This window comes from Stegostoma tigrinum, chromosome 14, assembly GCF_030684315.1.
Source record: "Stegostoma tigrinum isolate sSteTig4 chromosome 14, sSteTig4.hap1, whole genome shotgun sequence".
In the NCBI taxonomy this organism is placed as follows: Eukaryota; Metazoa; Chordata; class Chondrichthyes; order Orectolobiformes; family Stegostomatidae; genus Stegostoma; species Stegostoma tigrinum.
The window spans coordinates 6898914-6915025 of NC_081367.1; the positions used below are offsets into that span (position 1 = coordinate 6898914).

The following is a 16112-nucleotide window of genomic DNA, read 5'->3' on the forward strand; positions in this document are numbered from 1 at the left end:
CAAAATTATGGAAATTCACACCCTAAGAAACAAGCTAATTTTCTAAATGACTTTTAAATATAGAGTGTTACTTTCAGGAGTACCGAACTGGCTCATGCTGACGACCTGCTTCTTAGAGTTTATCTAATCCCCTTTCATGCATTTTGCCACCAGCGTTTGATTGAAACAAAATTTGCTTTGCAAATCGTACTATTAATTCAATGTTAGCCTTGGCTCAGTGATAGCACTCTCACTTAAGTCAGAGGTCCACATGTCACTCCAGGACTTGAGCATAAAATGCAAACTAACCCTTTAGCATTAAGGGAATGCTGGCATTGTTGGAAATGAGACACTAAGCTAAAGTTCTGTCTATGCTCCTAAGCAGACATTTAAAAAAAATGACACGGTATTGTTCAAAGAAATATATCAGCTCTCCAAATGCCACTATGAATGTTTGTTCTTCGATTGACCTCAAATTGGTTGTTGCATTTCCAACATTGAAACATTTTATTCCCACTAACAGTGTACAGGCCACCGCTTGATGGGAAAATTCCGGTCAGCATGGAAAAGGAGCCAGGTCTGGGTATGAGAATAACAAAGTCTAGAGCTGGATGAATACAGCAGGGCAAACTGCATCAGAGGAGCAGGTAAGCTGACATTTCGGGCCTAGACCTAGTCCTTTTTCTGAAGAAGGGTCCAGGCCCGAAACGTCAGCCTTTCTGCTCCTCTGTTGCTGCTTGGCCTGCTATGTTCATCTAGCTCTACACCTTGTTACCTCAGATTCTCCAGCATCTGCAGTTCCTACTATCCCTGAAACAGGTCTGGGTCTGATTGGCTACCTGTCCCTTTCGAGTGGGCTGACATTTCATCTCCACCTGATCTCGTCTTTTTCTTAATGGATTGGGACAGAATCATTACTTTAAACGAACCCTATTTGCTTCTGATTCCATCCAATTTTTGCAAGGACATTCTAGGCCTGAGGCTACCAAGTTCTTAACGTGACAAAAATAGGGACTTTGTACTGGGTCAGACCTGGCCCACTTTTTGGCATTTATTGGCTGCAAAATTGCTCATTCTTGTTCAAACCATTTTTGACATGAAATGAGCAAAACAACTCTAGACAAAAGAAAAAAAAATTAAGATGTTTGTAAATCCTCACATCCCGGCCTTGGAGACAGGCCAAGTTCAAGGGGATTAGAAATGAAGAAACAATTTTTAAAATTTGTTTTGATAGATTCTGACCTTTTGATGGTTGACAGTCAGGACTTAATGGATGTTTTTCACAGATAAACAGTACTCCTCATTGTATAGAAGAATCCCCAATAACTTCAAACTAGCTGATCAGCAGAGGTGACTTTGTTGGACAAGTCCTGCATCCAACAAAAATAATTTACAAACATTTATTCCCAGAAGATAAAACACTGAAGGAAATCTTGTGGAAGTACACAGGGGTTTTGCAGGCTCACTATACAAACTTAAAAAGTACATTAAAGAAACCCTAATATTTTAACATCATTGGCAGTTCACAAATAAAAGTTTTCTCAATTTAGCCCCCCATTTTTGCGCAGCTCTAGCTTCTCAGGACCCAGTAAGCCTATCAATTCACTTTATTCCACTGTCCTTGTAGTAATACATAAGTTCTTTGAATTCTCTTTATTCCTAGAGTGAGATAGGAAGCACACATTAAAATAGTTTCTAAACTAAAAAAAACACACACAATGGTGACAATAAAGCTACTGGGTGTAAGTGTGAGTGGAATGATTTTATCTTATTTAACTATCACTCCAATCTTCTTACCTTTAAGTAAGAGCCATAGTACTTTGTGACATATGGGCTATCACATTGGCTAAGCACAGTAATCTCCTGTTGGATGTCTTCAATCTCATCTTCTGCCTCCTCTAGGTCAATGATTTTAATCGCCACAACTTCTTTGCTTCTGTTCTCTATTCCTTTGTACACTTCACCAAACGAACCTTTCCCAATCCGTTCTTGTTTTGTAAAGAGTTCCTCAGGGTCCATGCGAGCATTCTGCAAGAAATCAACATTAGGATTACATTTCCTTTATCTTCAAATAGCAGTACCCAGCAATTCCAAAAAGGGTCTTGTTCCAGAACTTCTTGTAATGTACAACATATAAAGCGCTACTGAAAGATAAATCTGGAGTGACGCTTTCTTTCAAATGACAAGCGCAGGACGAGGGAGTCAAACATCCTCCCTAATCTGTGCAGTGAAACCTTGTTTCAGGCATTGTGCAACACAGAAACAGAAGGCGGCAATTCTGCAATCATCAATCACTGCCTGTTGTTCAGTAAAACAAGGAGGACTAATCTGAACCTCATCTTCACTTATGCCCTTAGCTAATAAAAATCCATTAACTGAAAATGCCAACTGGCGATTCTGGGGAACATCCCAGTGATTTGGAAAATTACAAATGTGACACCACTAATCAAGAAAGGAAAGAAATTGAGGGCAAGAAACTACAGGTCAGTTCATTTGATATCAACCATTTGGAATGTGCTGGTGACCATGAGTAAGGAGGGAAGAGCAGGACAGTTTCAAAATCAATACGATCAGGCAGCGTCAACATGATTTTATGAAGGTTACGACTGACTAATTTGTTAAAGTTCTTTCAGGAAGTATCAAGCAAAGTCAATAAAAGGGAAACTGCACGTTCAGAGTCAGAATCAGACAGCATGGAAACGGACCGCTTGGTCCAACTCATCCATGTTGGCGTAAGTGCATTTCCAAAAAGCATTTGATAAGGTACCACAACAAAGGTTATTGCACAAAATAAGAACTCTCGGTATGGGCGGTGACATATTTGTACGGAGAATTGCTTAGCTCAGAAGAAGCAGAGAACAGAGCAACAGGTCAACTTTGGGTTGAGAAGGTGTAACTAGTGGTTCATCACAAAGAAGGGGTCTTAATTATTTATAATATTTATCAATAAATTGGATGCAGGGGCTGAATGAGTGGTAGCTAAATATGCTAATGATTTAAAGATAGACAGGAAAGTAAATTGTCAAATGGTCATTAGAAGTTGACAAAAGGGAGTCAGATTGTTTAGGTGATTAGGCAAAAACTTGGCACGAATATGTGGGAAAATGTGAACCTGCTCACATAGGCAGGAAGATGTAACTTTTAAAAATGGAGTGCGACTCAGGAACTCAGCAATATAAAGGCATGTGGATGTCCTGTTATATTGATTGCAGAATGTTAGCGTGTAAGTACAGCTAGTGATTAGGAAGGCATATTGAATGTTGGTGTTTATTGCAAGGGGAACTGAGTATAACAGACTTGTATTACAATAGCCGTTTCAAGATAGATACGTTTTTGATCAACGAGGGCCTCAAGAGTTATGTGGTGTAGCAGAATAATGAATTTTAGGCCACAATCTAATCAATCATAATCTTAGTGAACAGTGGAGTAGCCTTGATAGACTAAATGACCTGCCCTTGCTTCTAATTCTGGAGTTCAGCAACTTAAGTGGAGGGAATTCCAGACTGAAAAAAAATTCCATCACACATATGTGCTGAGAAGTAGAGGCCATACAATCGATGTCTGGATCAACCCTTTCTCACATGCAGTCAAGTCAGAGAATGAAGCCCTAGCCCTGCAACATACTTGAAACATACAAGATTCTTAAAGGGGCTTAATAGGCGAGATACGGAAAGATCGTTTCCTCTTGTGCGAGAGTCTACGGTCAGTGGGCACACAGTTAAAACAAAGATGTAGAGGAATTTCATTTCTCAAAAGCTGGTGAATCTGCAGAATTCCTTACTGCAGAGGACTGTCAAAGCTAAGTCATTAAGTATATTTAAGGCTGAGATAGACAGATTTTAAACCAGTAAGGGAATCAAGCGTTATTGGCTGGAAAGTGCAGCTGAGGATTATCAGATCAGTTACAATCTCATTGAATGGTGGAGCAGATGTGGTGTACTGAATGGCTTACTTCTGTTCCTACCCTTATGGTTTTATGGACTGCTTACAATACTACAATTCCTTAGATAACAGGACTAAATTGTTCACAATATTCCAGTTGCAGTCTGGCAAGTGCCTTGTACAGTTTTAGTTTTTACATTCCATTCCCTTTGAATGGATGTCCATTTGCCTTCCCTGTTGTTTTGTAAGTTTTTTTGTGATATATGCAGAATGACTTCCTAATTCCTCTAAGCTGCAGCTTTTCGCAGCACATTCTACATTTAAAGAATATTCAACCCTTCCATTCTTCCTGCCAAAGTTTATAAACTCATTCTTCCATATTATATTCCATCTACCATGCTTTTGTCAGCTTGCTTTTCTGTCTATAGAATCCGATATCATCACTACTTGATTTCTCATCTATTTTTATTCACAATGTACTGATTGTGGTCCTAACATTGATCTATATTTCACTCCACTATTATAGATTATCATTCTGAAAATGCTCCCATTATCCAAATCTTTGTCCTCTATTAGTTAGCCATACTAGTATACTACCCATAATACCGTGGGCTCTTATTAAGCAGCCCAACATGCAGTACCTTAGCAAGCACCTTCTGGAAATCAAAATATATTAAATTCACTGGTTCCACTTTATCTATGTTGCCTGTTACTTCCTCAAAAGAATTCTAATAAATTTGTCAGGCATTATTTCCTCTTCATGAAGCCATGCTGATTCTGCTTAATCATATTATGTAATATGCTCTACTATTAAACCATTTATAATAGATTCCATTATATTCCCAAATGACAGACTGAAATAACTGGCTTATATTTTATCTGGTTGCATATTTTAGCTCTCTCCTAATCTTTTTGAAAAAGAGTGTTAACACTGGCAATTTTCAACAATTGTCTGTACTTATGCTTTCCAGCCCTCTGGAATCTTGTATGTTTCAATGGGATCCTGAATCATTCTCCCAAACTCCACTGAATATTTTACTCAGTCTCTCCACAGAGGTATTCCCTCTAATCCCAGGAGTCAACAGGAAGGGAAAACGTACTTTAATCAATTCCTCCTAGAAGTCCATGTAGACAAGATCCACAAACATTCCCTGTTCCATATTAACGACCTCCTCAAGAGATTCAAGTGAATTTATTAGACATTACCTATCCCTTACAACTCCCTGCCCAGTGTCTGTTATGAAATGATACATTTCAAGTGGTTAGGCACCATCTCGGAGGACAGAATCTAGTAATTCCCTCCAATCGAGGATGAATCCATCAGACTGTAATTACCTAGATTCTCTCTCCTTTGTGATATGGAAATAACATCAGTAATTATTCCATCCTCACGGCACAATTCCTGAGTCCTATATTTGCAGATCATTCTGGTTTTAAGGGTTCAGTCATCAGTGTTTAGTCCTTAATTTAGTTTTTCCTTTTCCTTTTTAATTTCTTGTAGTAGAAGCTATAGAATACATAGCTTATCTACTAATATAGAGAAAAGTATTCCTGTAATATCAGAATGTCTATCTCCAGAGTGAAAAAGACTATAGAGATCTACGTGTCACTTTGTTATACAAAGTTCTGAGATCACGGAAGCAATTTAAGACAATTTGTCAGTGACAGCTGCAAACATGAAAGGTGAAAACACACAGACGCAGAGGACTGAGTTGTATCCCTACTGCCGGGAGGTTCATCAGTCTAATAACTCAGAGGCTGAAGTTTCTTCCCAAGGGAAGCTATGGCAGTCAGTGCATTCGCGCCAACTCCCCAAGGCTGATGTCGTGAAAGTGGTAGAAATTACACCAATTACAAACATGCAAAATTTCACATGTTCAATAAAATGAATATCTCATCTTGTTTTTGTATGAGCATTAAAAGGAGTCATACTCCTAAAATAAGATCATTAATTTATACCAACCTCAGATACCGATTTCCATTGTAAATTTATAAAAAGGTCTTACAATCAAGATTTATTTGCGGCTCTGGATGAACACTCCTGTTAGGCCGCTGAACCTAACATGCTGAACCCCTCACGCCTGCCCTGGTTGCTTCCAGAATTTACTACCCAAATGCTCTTCTTGCTAATGTTCCAATCCTTCATAAATACACTTCGTTGAAACTCTGCTAGAGAAATCCGGCCCTCCACTAACTCCCACTCAGAGGGCAGGCGATGGCCTAGTGGCATTATCTCTAGACTATTAACCAGAGACCCACGTGATGTTCTGGGGACCTGGATTCAAATCCCGCCAAGGCAGAACAGGAATTCAATAATAATCTAGAAGTAAGAGTCTAATGATGGCCATGAAATCATTATCAGGAATAATGGTTCAGTAATGTCCTTTTTAGGGAAGGCAATCTGTTTTCCTTACCTCGTTTGGCCGACATGTGACTCCAGACCCACAGCAATGTGGTTGACTCCCATGTGACCTCTGGGCAATTAGGGATGGGCAATAACTGTTGGCCTAGCCCATGATGATCACATCCCATGAATGAATTGAAGCAAAAGCACAATGAACGGACTGACAGACAGGGAACATAACGATTGACTATAATTGGCCTTTAGAGCCAACTTGCATCAGCTTCCTTCTGGTTTTAGTCTTCTACACACGCACATTAAAATTATGAGTTGATCAATCCTTTTGAGGAGATTGATAGAGGAATGTTAGCCAGCAAACCGAATAAATGTGCTGCTCTTATTCAGTGTTTATGGGATCTTTGTATGTTTATGAATCACTGGAATAGAGTGATTGAATTTTTGGATAGTAAATTATATCAAGATTCATACTTCCTACAGTGCTGCATTCTTGTCCAATGGATTACGCACACAAGTCATTGACAGAGTTTAAACTCATAAATCAAGGCAACCAACTTCTGTATAAGGAATGCGTGCAAATAGAGCTGCTTCAAAGGTTGGCAGGACATATTTTGGCTCTACAGTATTATCATAGATCGCAGACCTATTAAGGATTTGCATAGGAGGAATTACTGCTGGGAGGAGAGCGCAGATTCAATGGAATCTGGAAGGCTGCTGGGTTCTGAAATCCTCCTCAGACTTATGTAAATTGCCCTATAAACCAGTCGCATAAGAAATTGTTGGAGTAATTAGGACTCTGACCAACTCTCTGAACTAGGAAGCCACCGTTTTCTACCTCCTCACACCCCAGTAGTATCCCATTACAGATTTAGAAACCCTACGTCTCCAGTCTTGCCATCCCTTACCCAGGAGTGTTCCATCACAGGCTTGGAAACCCTACGTCTCCAGTCTTGCCAGCCCTCACCCAGGAGTGTTCCATTACAGGCTTGGAAACCCTACGTCTTCAGTCATGCCATCCCTTACCCAGGAGTGTTCCATCACAGGCTTGGAAACCCTACATCTCCAGTCTTGCCAGCCCTCACCCAGGAGTGTTCCATTACAGGCTTGGAAACCCTACGTCTTCAGTCATGCCATCCCTTACCCAGGAGTGTTCCATTACAGGCTTGGAAACCCTACGTCTTCAGTCATGCCATCCCTTACCCAGGAGTGTTCCATCACAGGCTTGGAAACCCTACGTCTCCAGTCTTGCCAGCCCTCACCCAGGCTGTCTGATTTTACCTGAACAGTGTGCCCCCACAAGGCGAGAGTGTGCATTTAGAAACCCTGTTATCTGTTATTAAGTTGTGACCTCTTACGTGTAATTTTAAAAGTCCCTCCCTGACAATAGTAGCATTGTACAAATTCTATACAGATGACTTTACACTGAATTACTTCCCTTGATATACTGTAATGCCGAGACACAAATTTCAAAAAGAAATTGAGTATATTCAGTTCTGAATTACCCCCAGAGATGTTAGGTTGGCAACAAGAGCTACAGCAAACACAAGATCTGAATTGCATCTGAAGCAGAACAATCAATGGTGCACTATCTCCTCTTTGGCACTAAAAGCCTGGTGCACTTAAAAAGCCTAGTGACAACTGAACTAAACCTTGACAAAACAGTGCACTATAATAAAATGTGAGGCTGGATGAACACAGCAGGCCAAGCAGCATCTCAGGAGCACAAAAGCTGACGTTTCGGGCCTAGACCCTTCATCAGAGAGGGGGATGGGGGGAGGGAACTGGAATAAATAGGGAGAGAGGGGGAGGCGGACCGAAGATGGAGAGTAAAGAAGATAGGTGGAGAAGGTGTGGGTGGGGAGGTAGGGAGGGGATAGGTCAGTCCAGGGAAGACGGACAGGTCAAGGAGGTGGGATGAGGTTAGTAGGTAGCTGGGGGTGCGGCTTGGGGTGGGAGGAAGGGATGGGTGAGAGGAAGAACCGGTTAGGGAGGCAGAGACAGGTTGGACTGGTTTTGGGATGCAGTGGGTGGGGGGGAAGAGCTGGGCTGGTTGTGTGGTGCAGTGGGGGGAGGGGATGAACTGGGCTGGTTTAGGGATGCAGTGGGGGAAGGGGAGATTTTGAAACTGGTGAAGTCCACATTGATACCATATGGCTGCAGGGTTCCCAGGCGGAATATGAGTTGCTGTTCCTGCAACCTTCGGGTGGCATCATTGTGGCAGTGCAGGAGGCCCATGATGGACATGTCATCAAGAGAATGGGAGGGGGAGTGGAAATGGTTTGCGACTGGGAGGTGCAGTTGATTGTTGCGAACTGAGCGGAGGTGTTCTGCAAAGCGGTCCCCAAGCCTCCGCTTGGTTTCCCCAATGTAGAGAAAGCCGCACCGGGTACAGTGGATGCAGTATACCACATTGGCAGATGTGCAGGTGAACCTCTGCTTAATGTGGAATGTCATCTTGGGGCCTGGGATGGGGGTGAGGGAGGAGGTGTGGGGACAAGTGTAGCATTTCCTGCGGTTGCAGGGGAAGGTGCCGGGTGTGGTGGGGTTGGAGGGCAGTGTGGAGCGAACAAGGGAGTCACGGGGAAACCAAGCGGAGGCTTGGGGACCGCTTTGCAGAACACCTCCGCTCAGTTCGCAACAATCAACTGCACCTCCCAGTCGCAAACCATTTCCACTCCCCCTCCCATTCTCTTGATGACATGTCCATCATGGGCCTCCTGCACTGCCACAATGATGCCACCCGAAGGTTGCAGGAACAGCAACTCATATTCCGCCTGGGAACCCTGCAGCCATATGGTATCAATGTGGACTTCACCAGTTTCAAAATCTCCCCTTCCCCCACTGCATCCCTAAACCAGCCCAGTTCATCCCCTCCCCCCACTGCACCACACAACCAGCCCAGCTCTTCCCCCCCCCCCACTGCATCCCAAAACCAGTCCAACCTGTCTCTGCCTCCCTAACCGGTTCTTCCTCTCACCCATCCCTTCCTCCCACCCCAAGCCGCACCCCCAGCTACCTACTAACCTCATCCCACCTCCTTGACCTGTCCGTCTTCCCTGGACTGACCTATCCCCTCCCTACCTCCCCACCCACACCTTCTCCACCTATCTTCTTTACTCTCCATCTTCGGTCCGCCTCCCCCTCTCTCCCTATTTATTCCAGTTCCCTCCCCCCATCCCCCTCTCTGATGAAGGGTCTAGGCCCGAAACGTCAGCTTTTGTGCTCCTGAGATGCTGCTTGGCCTGCTGTGTTCATCCAGCCTCACATTTTATTATCTTGGAATCTCCAGCATCTGCAGTTCCCATTATCTCCAAAACAGTGCACTAGTTGGGGAAGTGAGAGAGATTAGGAATCACCTGCTGAGTAACTGGATCACGTGACATGCTAATAAACTACAGCACAGAGGAACTTAAATCTGTGCATGCTAGTTCTTATTAAAGTTAATGAGAACAGCTGCTTTTCTCTATCTTTTCTACAGCTGGAAAATTTTTTATATACCTCCCTTCAGCTTGCTTTGCTCCAAGGAGAAGAACTCTTAACCTTGTAGCTAAACTTCTCATCCTGGAGCCCCTCTGGCAATCTCCAAGGTCTCTCTGAAACCGTGGTGACCAGAACTACTCTCAATGCTCTAGCTCTGGTGCAACCAGAGCTTTCAAGAATTCATCATTACTTTATGACTGTACTCAATACCCCTACAATGGATGTGAGTGTTGTCGACTGGACCAGCACTGATTGTTCATTCAAAATTATCCACAGGGCAGTGAGAAATCTGAATTCACACGTAAGCCGGACCAGACTTGGATGACAGATTTCCTCCCCTAAAAGACACTTTTTTTTAATGGCAATCAAAGGTTGTCAATAGGCCAACATTTTACTCAAGATTTTTAAAGGATTCAAATTTCACCATCTGCCATGCCGTGAAGCCCAAGATTTTGTTTGGTTCTAGCTATATGCTTTGTAACATTCAAAGATATTTGTGCATGAAGTCCCAAGACTCTCTTTTCAGGCATACCGTTTAGAGCTGAGAGATTAAGCTATGTTGCCCTTCCCCTCTGCCACTGTGTGTTAAAGTCCATCAGTCACTTATGAGCCCAAACTGTTAGTTCATCCGTGCTCTGTTGAAGTCAAATTGTATCCTACCTGCTGTCTGACAAACCTCCAACAACATATTTATATCACTGGCAAATTTCAAAATTTTACTCTATATTCCAACATACAAGTGGTTTACACATCATCATTTAAACCACCTGGTTTAAAATTTAAACAAAGCCCTGTAACTAACTGTCAATCATTACTGAATGTTGCATTCTGCATGGCAACTCCTCTGACAGTCAGCGATCTCCTTTCACACAGTATAAATGCTGGTTTTTCCCTTAAATTGGCATTCTTGCCTATTGTCCTGATCAATGCAAAATGAAAAGTTTCAATTATATATGAACAGCAGTGGTCCTAGCTTGATCTTACATCCTCTGGTCTGAAAAACAATCACTTTATTAACAACATCCCCTCCCTACCTCCCCACCTATACTCTCTCCACCTATCTTCTTTACTCTCCATCTTCGGTCCGCCTCCCCCTCTCTCCCTATTTATTCCAGTTCCCTCTCCCCATCCCCCTCTCTGAAGAAGGGTCTAGGCCCGAAACGTCAGCTTTTGTGCTGCTGAGATGCTGCTTGGCCTGCTGTGTTCATCCAGCCTCACATTTTATTATCTTGGAATTCTCCAGCATCTGCAGTTCCCATTATCTCTGACTTTATTAACAACACTTTGTTACGTTAAAGCCAAAAGAACTGCAGACGCTGTAAATCAGGATCAAAAACAGAAGTTGGTGGAAAAGCTCAGCAGGTCCGGCTGCATCTGTGAAGGAAAAGTCAAGGTTAATGTTTCGGATCAGGTTCTGAGGAAGGGTCTCTGGACCTGAAATGTTAATCCTGACTTTTTCTTCACAGATCTGCTGAGCTTTTCCACCAACTTCTGACTTTGCTAAGTTTGTTGATTTTCACAACTGGGATGCTCCAACGCCTTTAGCATCTTCACAATGAAGGACATGAAGAAAACTAAGCTGAGGTAGTCCGTGCAGCTGATGTAGAATGTGAAGATAGGAATAACTAAATCTATGTAATGCCAACCAACTGATGAAAACATGCCAGAGCCCAAAAATATGCTAGACAGACTGTTTGAGCAGGAATTCAGAAACGCTTTGCTCTTATTTTATAGCGTTAACTCTTTCTTTCCTAATTCAATTTTTCTTTAGTATATCCTTTAAATTCCACATACTTTGTAAAAATCAACATCCTGTATTAAGTGTAGAATTATTTTAAAACACGTAAGTAGGTTGAGATTTCCATTGTATTCAGTCCTGCTCTCAGATGATCTGTTCAGAAAAGACATGAAAAAGACATCATATTGTGCCCGAAATTCGTGAAGGTGGGGACACAGAGGGATAAAGCTAAGGCCTTTGCTGAGTATGAAGCATTCGGTAGCGGAGAGTGAAAGGTTAGGTGGGATGGTGAATACCCAACGGGAGGTGGAGGGGATAGAGTCAGAGGCAAGGGGAGGAGAGGTAAGTTCCAGAGGGCTGTGGGTATTTGAGTTGTTGCACCTTGTGGGCCTTCATGCCTGAAAGGAAAAGAAAAGGTTTCTTATTAGCACGACAAATGAGCCGGAGAATGAAGCAGAACTGCGGAGTGGTGCAGCGCTGAGCCAGCACGTTGCGATGCTATTGGAGAGAGAGATTGAGAGTGTGCATGTGGCTCTGCATGGCACAGAGTGTGGATCTCAGGATGCGGCGAGAGCAACTGTCCATGGAACGTTGAACATCATGGAGATATGTGTGATCCTAGGAGGATTCAAAACATGAATTTCGGACATGACATGACACCAAACTGTTCTTCCGACATCTTTGCCATCGTGTTCATTTCTTTGGACAAGAGTCCTCTCCCCATTCCACTGACCTCTTTGCCCAACTCCAACACTCTTCCTCCACCTGGGCCCCTCCCTCCGGCCTTTCACCTGCACTCAATCTTCTCATTTAGAACTGTTGACGTGAAATTGGTCGCCTCAATTTCACTGCCCCCTCAACAAATCCAACCCATCTCCCTTCGAACTGAGTGTACTCCATGCACTCAGATCTAAACCCTGACTTTGTCATCAAGCCTGCCGATAAGGGTGGTGCTGTTGTTATCTGGCGTACTGACCTCTACCTTGCAGAGACTGAGTGCCAGCTCTCAGGTACCTCCTTCTACCTTCCCTCGACCATGATGCCACCATGGCACATCAGGCCATTGTATCCACTATGGTTACGGATCTCATTTCATTTGGTGATTTTTCCCCATCCACTTCCAAGCTAATAGTTCCCCAACACTGCACAGCTCATTTCTACCTCCTGCCAAAATTCCACAAACAGAACTGTCCAGGTAGAACAACTGTTTCAGACTGCTCATGCCCCACAGAACTCATAGCTTCCTACCTTGACTCAGTCTTCTCCCACGGTCCAATCCCTACCCACATACATCCACGATTCATGTGATACCTTATGCTGGTTTCAAAGCTTCCAGTTTACCGGCTCCAGCCACCTCCTCTTTACCATGGATGTGCAATCCCTTTACACATCCATTCCCCACCAGGAGGGTCTTAGGCCTCTCTGCTTCTGCCTGGAGCAAAGACCTGAACCATCCCTACCCACCATCACTTTCCTCCACTTGGCTGAGCTTGTCCTCACCCTCAACAACTTCTCTTTCAACTCCTCTCATTTTCTTCAGGTAAGAGGGGCTGCCGTGGGTACATGCATGGGCTCTAGTTATGCCTGTCTCTTCGTGGGGTAGGTGGAACATTCCTTGTTCTAGTCCTTTTCCGGCCCCAACTCACAACTCTCTCTCTGATACATCGAGGATATCATATCATCGGTGCTGCTGCGCTCTCTCATCTGGAATTGGAAAACTTCATCAATTTCACCTCCAATTTCCACCCTGCCCTCACTTTCACCTGGTCTATCTCTGACTCCTCCCTTCCATTCCCCGACATTTCTGGGGATAGACTGGCCACCAATATCCATGACAAAACCACCGACTCCGACAGGTACCTGGAATATACATCCTCACACTCCACTTCCCGTAAAGACTCCATCCCGTTCTCCTAGTTCCTCCATCTCTGTCGCATAGGTTCAGATGAGGCCAACTTTGACAAGGGAGCCTCCAAAATGTCCACCTACTTCCTCAACCGAGGATTCCCCAGCTCTGTTGACGACAGGGCCCTCAACCAGGTCTGACTCATCTCCCACACTTCTGCCCTCACCCCTTCTCTTCCATCCCGCAACAGTGATAGGGTTCCCCTTATCCTCACCTACCATCCCACCAGCATCCACATCCAGAATAGCATCAGACCCCATTTCTGCCAACTCCAGGAAGATGCCACCACCAGGCACGTATTTCCCTCCCCTCCCCTCCCCTCCCTTGTCCGCAGGGACCATTCCCTCCAGGACACCCTGGTCCACACTTCCTTCACCCCCAACACCTCCCCACAGCCCTACGGCACCTTCCCCTGTAACCAAAGGTGCAAAACCTACGCATTCACCTCCTCCCTTGCCAGAATCCAAGGGCCCAAACATACCTCTCAGGTGAAGCAACACTTCACCTGCACTTCCAAGAATCTCGTCTACTGCATTCGCTGCTCACAATGTGGTCTCCTCTACACTAGGGAAACGAAGCATAGACTTGGCGACTGCTTCACAGAACATCTATGTGCTGCTTGCAAAAATGACCCTGAACTATCTGTTGCCTACTACTTCAATGCACCACCTTGCTCCCTGGCCAACATCTCTGTCTCTGGCTTGCTACAGTGTTCCAGTGAAGCCCAAAGCAAGCTAGAGGAACAACACTTCATTTTCTGCTTGGGGACCCTACAGCCCTCTGGACTCAATATTGAGTTCAATAATTTTAGGGCCTATACTCTCCCATGTCCCAGGCCCCCACCCACACACCAGGCCTTGTTACCACATAGCCTGCCACTACACACCCCTGCTGTTGTCTCTGACAGTCCCCATTAACAACTATTCACCCTCCCAGCCTGATCCTTAGCAACTTCTTTGTCTGTCCAACTGTCTTTCTTTCTCTCTGGGCTACATCCTATCATTTACTCCCTACCCCACCCACCTCCCTATTTTCTACATATAAACTGATGTTTTCTCAGCCGCCATCAGTTCTGTGGCAGGGTCACCAGACCCAAAACATTAACTCTTTTTTCTCCTTCATGGATGTTGCCAGACCTGCTGAGCTGTTCCAGCAACTTTGTTTTTGTTGTCAATGAACCAGATGGTTTTTCAGACAATTGACAATGGATTCACAATCACCATTTGGCTTTTAGTTCCAGGTTTTTCCTTTTATTATTGAATTCAAGTTCCACAATCAACCATGGCAGAATTTGAACTTGGTTCCCCAAAACATCACTTGGATTTCTGGATTAACAGTCCACGATAATACCACTAGGCCATCACCTCCCTGTAATAGTCAGGAAAGTGCCCCCAAATTCAGTCACAGCTGTACACGCCCATTCAAAGCTCAGAGCTCTAACCCTTTAAGAAATATACTTTTGAGGCTATATAATGTGGCTGTCTCCTTGACAGAACAAACCTCAAAAAGCAGAAAATATCATTCAGGCAGTTCAACCCAGTCACTGCACAAATTCTTGCAATAATGTCATGTCCAGCTCAATTGCTGACTGACCCATGGAGACCTGTTCTTCATCTATTCGCGTTCATAAATCAGCTTCCTCTAATGCAACTGACATTATCACAGCAACAATCTTAAAACACATTAACGTGCCCTTGAAATTGATTTCCGTGTGACCTTCGAAGAATTCAACAGATGGGTCAAAAGCAATCCAAAATCATTGAGAATCAGTCTCTTCTCAAAACACTGGTCTGAAAACTGTACAAAGGAGTAATTCACTCTAGTCACTCACTGCTTAATCTTTAACAAAGGTTTATGAACATCGGCCCTATGGTTCAAACAAATGCAAGGGTAGGGATGAATGCAGAGTGAATCAATGGTATTATTTTCCACATTTCTATGGTTCAGACTCAAAAATAATCAAAATGCTCAGAAAAATATACAGCTTAGAATGTATTTTTAGAAACATGGAGCTAAGTAGTTTACAAGCTATGTAAAGATATATGTGAATTCTACCAGACTCAAATTGGTTAAAAATTCTGCACCTTGTACAGAATAGTCATACATCTGAGATTTTCCCTAGGTCAACACAATAATGGACAGAGAGCGGGCGAAATGGAGGGCAGGCTGTAAAGCTGAAGAGCAAGTCAAGGACCCTTCAGTTTGAAAGCAGCTGTGGGATGCCACGACAAGCGAGGTCAGCTAAGTATGCCAAAATGGAAATGCCCTCTTCACAGCATTTTCGGTGGAGAACATAAAAAAATAGATTCAGTTGCATTGTCACTATGCCTTTTGGCGGCTATAGTCCCCCCACTGAAAGGATGTCTTATAGCGCTGATGGCTCACACCAAGGGTGTACTGCCTTCTGATGGGGGCAAAACACAGGAAAGAGTGAATTGTCACTTGGCAAAAAGGGATTCTTCTGGAGATTTAGAAGATTCACGTCTGAGCTTGAGGTGGAAAAGAGCACAAATCAAGTCAAGGAGGAGTGGAGTTTGCTTCGGTTGTGCAAGTTTATTGATAGTTTTCTGATGCTATCTTACATTTTGTTAGAGTTGCACATCATTGCTTTCCGTTAGTCATTTAAGATACAGGGGACATCTTCCCCTTCAAAGATGTGATGAATTTTTCAGTATACAAGAATTTTGAGAATTTAAATAACTAACAATATTTGTTTTCTGCAACCACACGTGGCAGAGTAGTCACTTGAGCAAGTGGCTTATCGGATA

At 43.6% G+C, this 16112-nt stretch overlaps 1 protein-coding gene across 1 annotated transcript in view; it reads right to left on the bottom strand.

The window, feature by feature from the left end:
* The window catches only part of stk25b (serine/threonine kinase 25b), a 93890-nt gene that overhangs the window by 42639 nt on the left and 35139 nt on the right, over positions 1–16112 (bottom strand). Inside the window, exon 2 of the mRNA XM_048542264.2 lies at positions 1777–2007. Coding sequence (XP_048398221.1) covers positions 1777–2007 — 231 coding nt within the window. The remainder of the gene's footprint in view (positions 1–1776; positions 2008–16112) is intronic.